The sequence below is a fragment of the Salmo salar genome, chromosome ssa05, assembly GCF_905237065.1.
Source record: "Salmo salar chromosome ssa05, Ssal_v3.1, whole genome shotgun sequence".
Lineage (NCBI taxonomy): Eukaryota > Metazoa > Chordata > Actinopteri > Salmoniformes > Salmonidae > Salmo > Salmo salar.
Genome location: NC_059446.1, coordinates 57,736,343 through 57,749,557, shown reverse-complemented (window position 1 = coordinate 57,749,557; position 13,215 = coordinate 57,736,343). Strand labels below are relative to the sequence as shown.

General features: G+C 42.6%; 1 protein-coding gene across 1 annotated transcript in view; it reads right to left on the bottom strand.

The window, feature by feature from the left end:
* Positions 1-4,372: 4,372 nt before the first annotated feature.
* LOC106605268 (zinc finger protein 385D) overlaps positions 4,373-13,215 on the bottom strand; it is a 38,967-nt gene continuing 30,124 nt past the window's right edge. The window contains exons 5-8 of the mRNA XM_014200715.2: positions 8,017-8,367; positions 7,570-7,751; positions 6,857-6,958; positions 4,373-5,917 (exon numbers count right to left, since the gene is read on the bottom strand). Of these exons, the coding sequence (XP_014056190.2) occupies positions 5,666-5,917; positions 6,857-6,958; positions 7,570-7,751; positions 8,017-8,367 (887 nt within the window). The 3' untranslated portion in view covers positions 4,373-5,665. The remainder of the gene's footprint in view (positions 5,918-6,856; positions 6,959-7,569; positions 7,752-8,016; positions 8,368-13,215) is intronic.

The following is a 13,215-nucleotide window of genomic DNA, read 5'->3' as shown; positions in this document are numbered from 1 at the left end:
TCCTTTTTTCATTCATCCTGTTTCAACTGTTGCCATGCACCTGTAACAAGATTGCTCAGATGTGCGAGTGCCTTTTGAATCTTGTTCTTAACTGACTTGCCTAGTTAAATGAAAAATTATAAAAAATATAACCTGCAGTTGACATGAAACACAAGGTGACACTTCCTGAAAGTCACAGCTGCTATCTGGTGTGATCTCCTTTGCTGGCGGCCTGCATCACCTATCCAACATGTCATCACCGTAACCCTGAGATGTCACTTCCCTGACAGTTCTATTACCATGATAACTCTCCTGGCCGTGCATACATTACTGCTGCATTTCTATATCAGGTGATGAGAAGGAGACAGCAACACTGAAACTAACACAAATTCCCAACTATCAGAACCAGGCAGTTGCCTGCAGGGATATGTCATCTACAGTAAGTTGTTTCAAAAAATGACTCAACAAAATGTGTCATTGGTAAACAGTTTACATTATCTCCATCTCCACTTTTAATAATAGCTTGAATATTTCCTGTCAACTAAATCTTGATAGGCACTTGACATTGATAGAGAACACTGAACACACACACGCACACACGCCCACTTATACAACCTTTCCACAGACCTTACACAACCTTTCACTCAGCCCAGGGGCACTTGAATTTTCTTAAGCACGCTATAAAGTGTATAACCGTGCCTTCTAGATCATACCCAGCATGGTTCTTTTGACATTTGGTTCTTTGGAGGTTCTTTGGAAGTTGTGGGAATGCACATTTTTGGTTTCCCATTGGTTCTGGGAATTAAGCTGTAAGTTTCCTGGCCGGTAAAACTGAACGTTTTTTTTAAACATTCTGAGAACAGAAGTGAGCAGCATATCACCCTGCATCCCACTGCTGGCTTGCCTCTGAAACTAAGCAGGGTTGATCATGGTCGGTCCCTAGATTGGAGACCAGATGCTGCTGGAAGTGGTGTTGGAGGGCCAGTAGGAGGCACTCTTTCCTCTGGTCTGAAAAAAAAGCAAATATCCCAGGGCATTGATTGAGGATTGCCGTCTTTCGGATGGGACGACGTGGTCACCAAAGCTCACATTGCACTTATCATAAGAGTAGGGGTGTTAATCCCAGTGTCCTGCCTAAATTCCAAATCATAGACATGTAATTATCCCCAGCTTCCAATTGGCTCATTCATCCTCTCCGTTGTAACTATTCCCCAGGTTGTTGCTCTACATGAGAATGTGTTCTCAGTCAATTTACTGGTTAAAATAAAAAATGTTCCTGTTTACTCATACAAAGTTTTACATATTTGTCTATTCAAACAAACCCCATTTCAAAGAAAACACTCACTCATTAAGATCAGGTGTGGCCAATTAGTGGGTGCAGCCAACACATCTGAACACACTTAACAAGACGGAGGATGGAGAGAGTTTTGTTGACCCAAAGAACGGAGTGTATATTCCTATTATGTTCTTTGAACGTTACTTGTGTTTTCTTGTGGTTTTTATGGAAAGTTCTCTTAATGTTCTGAGAACATGACTTTAAGTAGAACCATGAGGAAACCTGCAGAAAACGTTATGCTGAATTACTGAAATTCCCACAGATGAACGTTGTTTCTTAACGTTCTCGGGAACAATTTGAGAACATTATTTTAAATAGAACCATGACGAAACCTTTAGGAAATGTTATGCTGAAGTACTGAAATTCCCCCCTAAGAAACATATGGTTCTCAGAATGTTTCGCTCTAGCTGGGTATCCTGCACCTTTCCTAGAATGTTGTATGCAAAATAATCATAAGACAACCACGCTCTCACCAAGCTCTAAGAAACATATGGTTCTCAGAATGTTGTGTGCTAGCTGGGTAGTTCCTGCACACCTAGTGCCCTTTTATAGGCAGGCTACTCTTCCCATATTGCCCCAGTTAGATATATTAATATGTTCTATTGGAACGCTTTTTTGGTTCCTAGAAGAGACATGGAGCAGTATAAGCATTTATAACATCATACTGGCTGATATATTGGCCAGTCACTGACATGGAACCATTCCCTTTTACTAGTTCTCTGTCCTTGTAATTTATAGCATCTCTCAGATCTGTTCAGACTGGTCCAACACGCTCTCTGTGTGTTTATGGCGGCAGGTTATTCATTAGGGTCACAGTCTCCGTCTCACTTGAGTGACATCTGTTTGAGCCAATAATTAATGGCTCAATAATTGATGTGGCCAAGGAGAGCAAGGCATGGGCTGGTCATATAACTGAAAATACTAATTTAGTATGAGGGGTCAGCCAGTAGTATTCTGAGCTAACAGAGTAAGGGTTTCTGTATGCATGCAATGAATCCATGACAACACTAGTAATCATGTAGGCTAGTATTATTTATTTATTTGTATACTATTTGGGCCAATTTCTTCTCCTTGTTGATTCCCCATGTTGATATTGGACATGAAGGTGGATTTGGAGCCAATGGGAGATGTCAACAATAGCTATACTGTACAATGTGGAGAGCAGATAACTTAGTTGGGCTATTTGTTTGCATGTAAATGCTTTCCTTAACTCAGTTCTTAACTCAGTTCCACCTCAGTTCCATTCAAACAAACTCATTCCAATACATTTGGGGAAGCATGTTTGTAATGTTGTTGTGTCTTAGTCGATCTGAACGGCATGGTAACCGTAGACTCCTAAACAAGCCGAAGCTTGTGGGCTTTGCTCTCATTTTTAAGGCCAACGTTATTGCCAAGGTCAAAGGTACTGTATAGCTCTTTAAGATTGAGAAAAAGAAAAGGTAAACGGTACATTTTAGACACATTACTCTGTGGAATTTCGAAACCAAACCTCAAAAACTATGACCTATGTTTGGATTAAGATTACATTAGGAGTTCCTTTGTTGTTTTGAGCACTCCAATATTTCTACCTTCTCACAAAAATATTTGACTGGGACTTCTAATCAAATCCCTATCCTAACTTGAACCATGAAAGGCATGAAAGCAGTCTGCTGAAACATGAGACTGTAAAAACAAACTGGCATGTGATGCAGGTGTTCAGTCTAAGATAACAGCACCAGGTTTCAAAACTGTATAAAACCTGATGGAAGAAATATGAAGTTCTAATGGACGTGGAATGTTAATTGAGGCATTTATCATAATGTGGAATCCGAGGTGAACATGGACAGGCACGCTGTCTGAATCTGCCCTTGTGTCCCAAGGGTATCCGACTTCAGAGCCTGTTCCTACTGTGTTACTATGCATCCCCCTGCCTGTACATTAGCCCTCCAGCATGACACCATTTTCTACAGCCTACAGGATAGAAAGGGAAGACCTACTCAAATAGAAACAATAGCGCAATGAACTTCTGTCTTTTTTAAGATGACAGAAAACAACCAGCTATTAGTTCAGCAGTGTGTTCTACTGCATATAAACACACCTGCTGTTACACATCCACAGCCCACCAGATCAATTCTTCACAATCATAAAATGAATGTTTTCTGTGGTCAAAGAAACATATATCAAAAGTTTGGTTGGCATCAAGTAGGGAGCAATTCATCAATCCAATCTGTGGTTTTCTCAGGAGTCCTAATTAACAGGTGATAAATGTAAGGTGCTAATATTTTGGAAATAAACCCCTCTGGATGTTACTGTCTGGTACCAAGGAACCTCAATACCCATTTGTCACACATTCAATGTCTTGCTCTCTGGTCATCAGGCGGCCTGCTTTGTGGTTTTTGGAGTTGGATTAGGGTTGGAAGTATCTCCCTCTGGCTGGAGAGGGGAGTTGTGTGTGCCAGGAATGTTGTCAGGAGTCTTTTGGATAGATATACTGGGGATTGACGCACAGCCTTATGGGTTCATGGACTGGAGCATAGACAGACTGAACAAATGTCTACAATATGTACCTGATGACTTATAGTGTTTTGGTTAGCTCAAATTGCTAGCGCCGAAACCTGTTTATCAATGATTTTACTTCCTGAGGGGAAGCAATCTGCAGGTTGATGTTTATTGTAATGAGTCTTGTCCTGGAGGCAGAACAGGATGATTTCCCCTTAAATTGACTATGTTTTTTTATTTAATTGAATTTTGTTGCTTTTAGGTCTTAATTTAAATGTTAGGGTTAGGCATTAGGGTTAGGTAAAACATCAGATTCTATGACTTTGTGGCTGTGCCAGCTAGTGATCACTCTGCTGCGCTGCCTCCAGAATAAGATTCATGACAAAAAACGCTAACCGTCAAGCAAGCTGAGAGCCTTCAAATTGTATTGTATGTCTACATGACACTATAACGTGTGCATTTCACATTTTAGTCATTTAGCAGACGCTCTTATCCAGAGTGACTTACAGTAGTGCATACATTTTTGTACATGTATGTGCAACTGTACAGTCCCATTGGTGAATTTTAGCATCAACAAAGTTAACAAAGTAAGACTCTTTTATTTGAAATTGTTCATCTTTTACACATTAACAGATATTATACACAAGCATTAGTGGTCCCTTTAAACCATGACGTGGTCATTCAGAATGGTTATTGGGTGTCAGCTGGGATGGCTTTAAGGTGGAGGGCAAGGTCACACACAAACACCCATATACACCCACACACACAGACAAACAAAACAAACACTTACACACTAACAGACACAGACATGTAATGCAAGAGAAACTACAACACATACTCTAGCCATCTAATACAGAGGGGGGACTTAAAGTGCATACAGCAAAAGAGGAGATCCGTATCAGTCTTTTTTACAAACGTGAGGGATAGCTACCTCCACTGAAGCAATGATCTTAGTGCGACACTATCTTTACCAATATGATATCCCTATAGCACATTTATAGCTCAAACTGTGCCTTGCATTAGACAGAAATGACACTGCATAGTTCACTGGTTTGTCTTATACATTATTGCAGTACAATATAACTCCCAAGTCCTGTCCTTGGGTATGAATCATGGGCAAGAGAATGGCACAGGAACGTTTGGGGCTAAGTAGCCCTGTAATACTAGAAGGGGTGGCTGTTTGGATACTACTAAGTACTAGCTACTATAGGAGGGAATTGTGATGAGTCAATGACTCTGTGAAGATGGACGAGTAGATTCGACAGGGTGGTCCTACAGTAATGACGAGACTGGCCTGTAGTCAAGTGGAACGGGAAATGCAGGGTTAATACTGTAGAGCAGTAGTAATCCAAACGGAATAGAGTGGGCAGTAGTCCAGATGTAATGCTTCAGGTTGTTTTGGTGAAGATTGTAATCTTCAGAGGAAACACACCAGGACGACAAACGGTTAAAAGCCGTGGGGGGCCGTCCTATCGCCACTGACCAGAATATCGGCTATTATTTTAGGTTATTTCCCCATGATTCTACATGTTGGATCGTTCACACCCAGCAGGTGATCGCTAACACACCGCGTCCATCTGTTGATTTTAGCCGTTATTCGTTCCGGTGTGGTTCTTCTCTGAATGTAGGGGGAACCGCAGAGGGAAGGGGGACACTGATCATAACGGGAGGTCTGGCCAGCCCAGTAGGGTTTATCTGGCAGTATGGGTTAAACAATACCTGTGTGCCTATTATCCCCATATTCTGGTGAAGGTGGCCTGTGGTCCAAATGTATAAAGGGATACGCAGAGGGAAGAGGACTCTGGTTCATAACAACTTCCGGGGCACGGCCGTCATGGGAAGTCCATGGAGTCTATAGGGTGGGGTTGTGAGTCAGTAGGGGGCAAACAGTAACTGTGTATGGGAGGTCCTGACAGGCCCGGGGGCGGGGCGGAGCAGGGCAGCAGGGAGGGTCTGTGTCTGAAAGAGGGTGGGGCCATGGGAGGGAGCGTGGGCGGAGCGGAGTCCGGGGAAGGCCGAGCCCATGGCTGCTGCTGCTGCTGCTGATGCCAATGCTGCCAGGTGAGCGGGCATTATCTGGGTGATCTGAGGCTGGCACAACTCCTTCCCCACTGTCAGCTTCACCTGGAGAGTGAGAGCGAGAGAGAGAGAGAGAGCGCGAGAAAGAGAGAGACAGAGACAGAGAGAGAGCGAGAGAGACAGAGAGAGAGACAGAGAAAGAGAGACAGAGAGAGAGAATGAGGGAGAGAAAGACAGAACAAAAAACTCAATCAGTGTCTGAGAGTATGGGTTTGAAGGTCAATGGAGCCCTTTGAAATCGTCTTCTGTATTAGTGATAGGGAAATGGAGCTTCTTCTGAACACCAAGATGGAAATTGTTATGTGCTGTCAATCAACTGACTCATGTATTCTATCCTACTGGGAGGAATCTTTGCTCTTTCCGTATATAAGTGTCTCCTCTGGGTTAATACAGTTGATGATGGGATTTAGACGTGTCATTTACCACAGATTGTCAACCCCTGGGCCTGGTCGCAAGTTATCTCTGTCTGCCACTTTATGAGACCCGTGATGGAAACTTGACTTAAATTTTTTCCTGCCATTTGGCCCCAGATGAATCCCCAATACATTCCACCTTTAGCATGTCGGTCTCAGACCTTCATTTTTACTAGGCCTTTAAAGTCACAAACCGTATCAACTTCATATCCAGGGGTTATTGAATAAACGAATGATGAAGAACACCGTTTTAGATTACAAAACAAGAAAGAGATACCCTCAATCATGTCTCTCACATCTTGGTGACATTATACTCTTGTGAATTCTATGGTTTTTACTAGATTACTTGTAGTTTTTCATGTTGTTTGTCTGTAATTTTTGTAATGACTTGGCGCTGCCTATCTTGGCCAGGACGTGCTTGAAAAAGAGACTTTAAATCTCAATGAGCCCTTCCTGGTTAAATAAAGGTTAAATAAATAAATAAATAAACATTTGTGGAGTAGAGACTTTCTGATTGTTTAGGTGATTCCTATGATTCTGTATTTTGTCAGTATTGAGACGAGGGACTTACTGGTTGTGTGGCCTGGCCTTTCGGGGGTTTACTGTAGGGACTGTATTTGGGTTTGGCCGGTTTGCCCGCCGCTCGGTCTTTGTGACGTCTGCTGCTGATGTGCTGGAGGAGAGATGGAGAGGACAGTAAGGTTATATAGTATGAAAGAGAGAGACCACAAGCGATTGGTCCTAGATTTACTTAAGGGGGCTCAAAAAGACCAAGGAGGACAGAACACCACTAATTGATTCAGAAGGGTCGTCAGCCGTAGAGGTACAAATGAAAACAAGAAAATTGCCAGTAAATGCAATATGTCAAAATTGCATGATCAATGCGGCACTCTAAAAGTCCAAATATATATATATATATATATATATATATATATATATATATATATATATATATAAAAACTTGCCAATTCAATTTTAGGACATGTTCCATTCATCCAGTTTTGAAAGCCTACCTACTAATTTGTCTCTATTCATTTAGTGTAATCAATGCCTGAATTTTTTTTCTCTGTAATTTCAAGGTTATATTATGTAGGCTTAGTAATAATTTCTAATTAGACACTACTTCAACGAACCCAAGAGAGACAGATATACCACTGATAAGAACATGACATTTACATATAGTGAATTCAAACAATTTCCATTAACCAAATTCACAATGTTCACTCATGGAACTGTGATGATATACAATGGCTAATGTTCATGTAACACCTTGGTGTATCTCACCTGTTTTAGCTGTGTCTCGGAGTTGACATGCACATCGCAGATCTCACAGTGAAATGTTTTGTTCTGCAGGCCCGTGGCTGCCTTGGTGGGCGGAGCTAGCTTACTCTTGACCCCTGGCCGGGGGAAGGACTTGATGGAGCCCACACCACTCCTGGCCTCTAGCATGGTCTTGTGCTTCGTACCTGGACGATAAAATAGGAAAAAGTGAGTCACAATAAGGTCTATCAGGCATTTGCATCCACAGTCCTTTGCCACTATTATGTAAACAGCATTGAGAGGCACTAACATTATTTGCCAATGAATAGACCCTACCAATCAAATAATGGACATGATTGGCTGTGTTCTTCACATTGACAGAAGAGTGAACTCTATTTAAGAGCTGCTATTCAGGGTTAGTGATTGAGCCCCCAGGGACAGGAGGGACTGAGAGGAGGGCAGGTCTCTCACCGCTGTTATGAGCCTCCAGTTGGGATGCCGAGTTGACGGCCATCTTGCAGAGCGAGCAGTAGAGCAGACGCCTGGCTTTCTCTTCCTCTGTCTCCGGGTCGGTCTCAGCCTCTTGCTCCACCTCCATGTCTGGTTCTAAAGGTGAGCTGGGTTTGGGCGAGGCCCTGTCATCCCATCCTGTAGCTGAGGTAGTCTCTGTCCCTGTGGATGAGTTGGGACTCGATGCCAGCGTAGGTGCCAGGGGTGGTAACATTGATGTCATGGGTGCCATGGTTGATGTCAGGGATCCCAGGGTTGGAGCCAGTGTGAGCACAGGAGATAGTGGTAGTGGCGATGCACCTGGAAAGCCATCTGCAGAGGGCGATAGATATGTTAATTTACCTTCCCTGCTGAAATAACCTGTTACAAGTCGACTACTGCACCAAAAATAATTGTCTCATGTATGGAGATCAAAGTCATCTATGGATCAATAAGATCTGATGAGAGAAACAACACAAGTCGGTATAAAAAATACTGTGAACTGGCTCCTCATTTACCAAAATAAAATGTTAGTCTTGGCAGCATTCCCTGATCGATGTCAATTCCTCTCAGTTCTCTCTACTGCAATGACACAGACTGAAGATCGCCAGCCAAGAGAGCGAATCAATAGTGAATTAATTTAATTTATAACACTCTACAATATCCAAATTACAGTATACACCATTAACTCTAGTTGACACTTTTGATACTTGATATTTCTGTTATCGCATAAAGCCACCATAATTAGCATTTGAGTGAATCCTTAATTGTGTCATGACTGTCCTGATCAGGTCAGGTTACAGGAGACCACAACCCTACAGATTGTCTCTCACCCCCAACAGAGGAGGAGAGATCTAGGGGTATGGAGATGTGAGGATTTTATGACCCCTCAATCCCATTGTAAATCTTAGGCGACAGACAAAATTAATTTGTCCTCTCACCATGGAGAACCAGACTCAGAACATTAAACATGCAATAAATGGACTTTGGAACAATGGTTTCCGTCAGCCAAAATGGTGGTAATGACGATAGATGGAATATGAAAATGAATGTCATTTTTTTTTGTTATTAAAGGTTAAAGGATGTTGTTATTACGAAAACATTGTAACTGTAAGAGTTTTCCTAGTATATGCTTGATGTTTTTATACATTGTATGTTGTGTGGAAAATGTCCAAATCAAAGAGAATATTTTGGTAAAGATGAAATGTGAAGTTAGTTGCCTAAAATTGGATTTGAGTAAAATCGAGAACTTGCCTCTTAACTTGGTACGCCCAGAGAATTGCCCTAAAGGCGGTTACGCCCACTTTTGACCCGAGGGTATAAGACATGCGAGTTAAGAATTAACATATCAGACTAAGTGACCCGAGCTGCAGCAAGGTCTGAGTAGTCAACAAACCCAAAACGCAACACGAGGTTGAAGACAAAGGAACATTATTCTATCCATGCTACGGAGGAGTAGCTGCGTCTAAGCGGGTGAATTCAAGCCGGACCACCCGGCCTCCACTCCCCATCGAATCGTATCTACACTGTTTCATTCCTATGCTGGCTTTCCTCAGAAGACCCCTTTCAGAACAAGGGTGAGGAATCAGACTATTAAGCCAAAAGGACACTGACATCGTGAGGACAACCAGAGAGTTGCACCAGAGAAGTGTGCCATTCTGGAAGCCTAAACGGCCCACGCAGAGACCCACAGCAGAGACCTTCAACCCGTAATTACATCATTATATTCTGACCCATAAGAGCGGCAGTTCAGGGGCAAGGCTAGGGTAAAATAAGAATAGCTGACAAATGCACCCAAATGTATATTTCTCTTGTGTACTTTCTCTTTTTCTCTCTCTTTTAAATCCCCATTTTGGGTAACGCGCCAGAGTGTGTTGGCCCATTGTACTAAGTTCTAACTAATAGCCTAGACTGTGTTTTTGTGTATGTATATCTTTTATTATAATTTTAGCTTTCTAGTAAATAAATAATCAACTAAAATTGGTGTGATTCGAACTCATTGGTGGGACTCGGGTTTGTGCAAATTCCCGGATTATGCGACGTTCAGAATGAGACTGTAGAGGAAATTGATTAATTAGCGACGGTTGTAAAATTGATATTCTGATATTCTTTGAGTTCATTTGGGAAATAGAAACTCAATAAAACAAATTTTCCCATGGTGCCCCAGGTTAATGAGTTAATAATTACTTGATTCATTTAATCCCGCAATTATAAACCTTTAATCATTCGATGAGCAGCAGTCGTCACATTAACTAATACAACGTCACGACAATTGGATGGCAACCGATGGTGGGCCTCACCTTGTCACTGATGAATACTATTTATGTTAAGAGGAAAACAATAACACTGCCCCCTCACCCCCTGCAATTATTATTCAGCTACTCCCAGCCTTCTTTTGAGTGCCAGGTATCAAAACATCCCTCAGTCACACTATGCCAATCCTTCAATCAAAGCCAACTCACTAGAGACCGAGAGCTGTCAACCTACCTCCTTCTGTGGGCAGGTTTTCAGCACAAGATAATGATTTGATTTGTCCTTGAAAAGCAGGGTTAAATGTCTTTTTGTAGTTTGTCTATCAACATACATGTATTGTGCTTGCATGCGCACATGAGTGTCTTTATAAATGTGCTTTTGAGTATGTACTCTCTCCATGTACACTGTGTTTTTGTGGTGAGTATATACAGTACAGTCGTGGCCAAAAGTTTTGAGAATGACACAAATATGAATTTTCACAAAGTCTGCTGCCTCAGTTTGTATGATGGCAATTTGCATATACTCCAGAATGTTATGAAGAGTTATAAGATGAATTGCAATTAATTGCAAAGTCCCTCTTTGCCATGCAAATTAACTGAATCCCCAAAAAACATTTCCACTGCATTTCAGCCCTGCCACAAAAGGGCCAGCTGACATAATGTCAGTGATTCTCTCGTTAACACAGGTGTGAGTGTTGACGAGGACAAGGCTGGAGATCACTCTGTCGTGCTGATTGAGTTCGAATAACAGACTGGAAGCTTCAAAAGGAGGGCGGTGCTTGGAATCATTGTTCTTCCTCTGTCAACCATGGTTATCTGCAAGGAAACACATGTCGTCATCATTGCTTTGCACAAAAAGGGCTTCACAGGCAAAGATATTGCTGCCAGAAAGATTGCCACTAAATCAACCATTTATCGGATCATCAAGAAGTTCAAGGAGAGCGGTTCAATTGTTGTGAAGAAGGCTTCAGGGCGCCCAAGAAAGTTCAGCAAGCGCCAGGACCGTCTCCTAAAGTTGATTCAGCTGCGGGATCGGGGCACCACCAGTACAGAGCTTGCTCAGGAATGGCAGCAGGCAGGGGTGAGTGCATCTGCACGCACAGTGAGGCGAAGACTTTTGGAGGATGGCCTGGTGTCAAGAAGGGCAGCAAAGAAGTCACTTCTCTCCAGGAAAAACATCAGGGACAGACTGATATTCTGCAAAACGTACAGGGATTGGACTGCTGAGGACTGGGGTAAAGTCATTTTCTCTGATGAATCCCCTTTCCGATTGTTTGGGGCATCCGGAAAAAAGCTTGTGCGTAGAAGACAAGGTGAGCGCTACCATCAGTCCTGTGTCATGCCAACAGTAAAGCATCCTGATAGCATTCATGTGTGGGGTTGCTTCTCAGCCAAGGGAGTGGGCTCACTCACAATTTTGCCTAAGAACACTGCTATGAATAAAGAATGGTACCAACACATCCTCCGAGAGCAATATCTCCCAACTATCCAGGAACAGTTTGGTGATGAACAATGCCTTTTCCAGCATGATGGAGCACCTTGCCATAAGGCAAAAGTAATAGCTAAGTGGCTTGGGGAACAAAACATAAATATTTTGGGTCCATGGCCAGGAAACTCCCCACACCTTAATCCCAGTGAGAACTTGTGGTCAATCCTCAAGAGGCGGGTGGACAAACAAAAACCCACAAATTCTGACAAACTTCAAGCATTGATTATGCAAGAATGCCATCAGTCAGGATGTGGCCCAGAAGTTAATTGACAGCATGCAAGGGCGGATTGCAGAGGTCTTGAAAAAGAAGGGTCAACACTGCAAATATTGACTGTTTGCATGAACTTCATGTAATTGTCAATAAAAGCCTTTGACACTTATGAAATGCTTGTAATTATACTTCAATATTCCATAGTAACATCTGCCAAAAATATCTAAAGACACTGAAGCAGCAAACTTTGAGGAAATTAATATTTGTGTCATTCTCAAAACTTTTGGCCACGACTGTGTGTGTGTGGTTGTGTACTGTTCACACACAAGCATGAATGTGACTCTTCGTTGCTTCATCTTTTAAACAGGAAATCCCATTTCAGTGACCCACCTCTACTTCAATCAAAGGTGACCTGTTCAAAAGGCAATGTAGGCACATACATGTGTCTGTTCTTGCATTGCAGTGCACTCGTCTTCCATAATGCTATTAAAGAGCCATTTGCCTTTCGCGAGCAGGTGATTATAGTGTACTTTGGCTGGCCTAAAACGCCCTCTACTCTGGGAAGGCTCCAGTAATCCATATCCCCACTCGCTGTGACCTAACTGGCTCTGTTAAGAACTCAATCACCTCTCATTAATGAAGGTAATGACTGTGATCAATCTAGAGAGGCAGCGGGTGGGGACTGACAGTTATGGGCTAAGAGAGGGGGGGTAGTGAGGGAGAAAGAGAGAGAAAAGGGGAGATAAGGGGTAATAGAGTAAATAAGGAAAGGAGTAAGGAGATGGAACGAGAAAGAGAGATTGGAGAGGGAAAGAGAGCGTGGAGAGGAAGCAACAGTGAGAGAGAAAGAGGGAATGAAAAATACAGTAAGTGAAAGAAAGATGAGGAAGTGCAGGGACCCCAGAAGGAAAGGGGGAAGAGAGGAAATAAAATCAAAAGAGAGGGACACAATTAGAGAGAGAGAGAAAGTGAGAGAGAGAGGATGCCACAAAGAAAGAGGGAATTCGATTGGGAAAAAGAGACAGCGATCATGACCCTCTTGGAGAGCTTCTCGTCCTTTTTGTCGTCTGTTTCTTTTTTACCCCCCTTTTCTCCCCAATTTTGATCTTGTCTCATTGCTGCAACTCCCCAATCGGCTTGGGAGAGGCGAAGGTAGAGTCACGCGCTCCTTAACACCCGCCAGCTTAACCCGGAAGCCAGCTGCACCAATGTGTCGGAGGAAACACCGC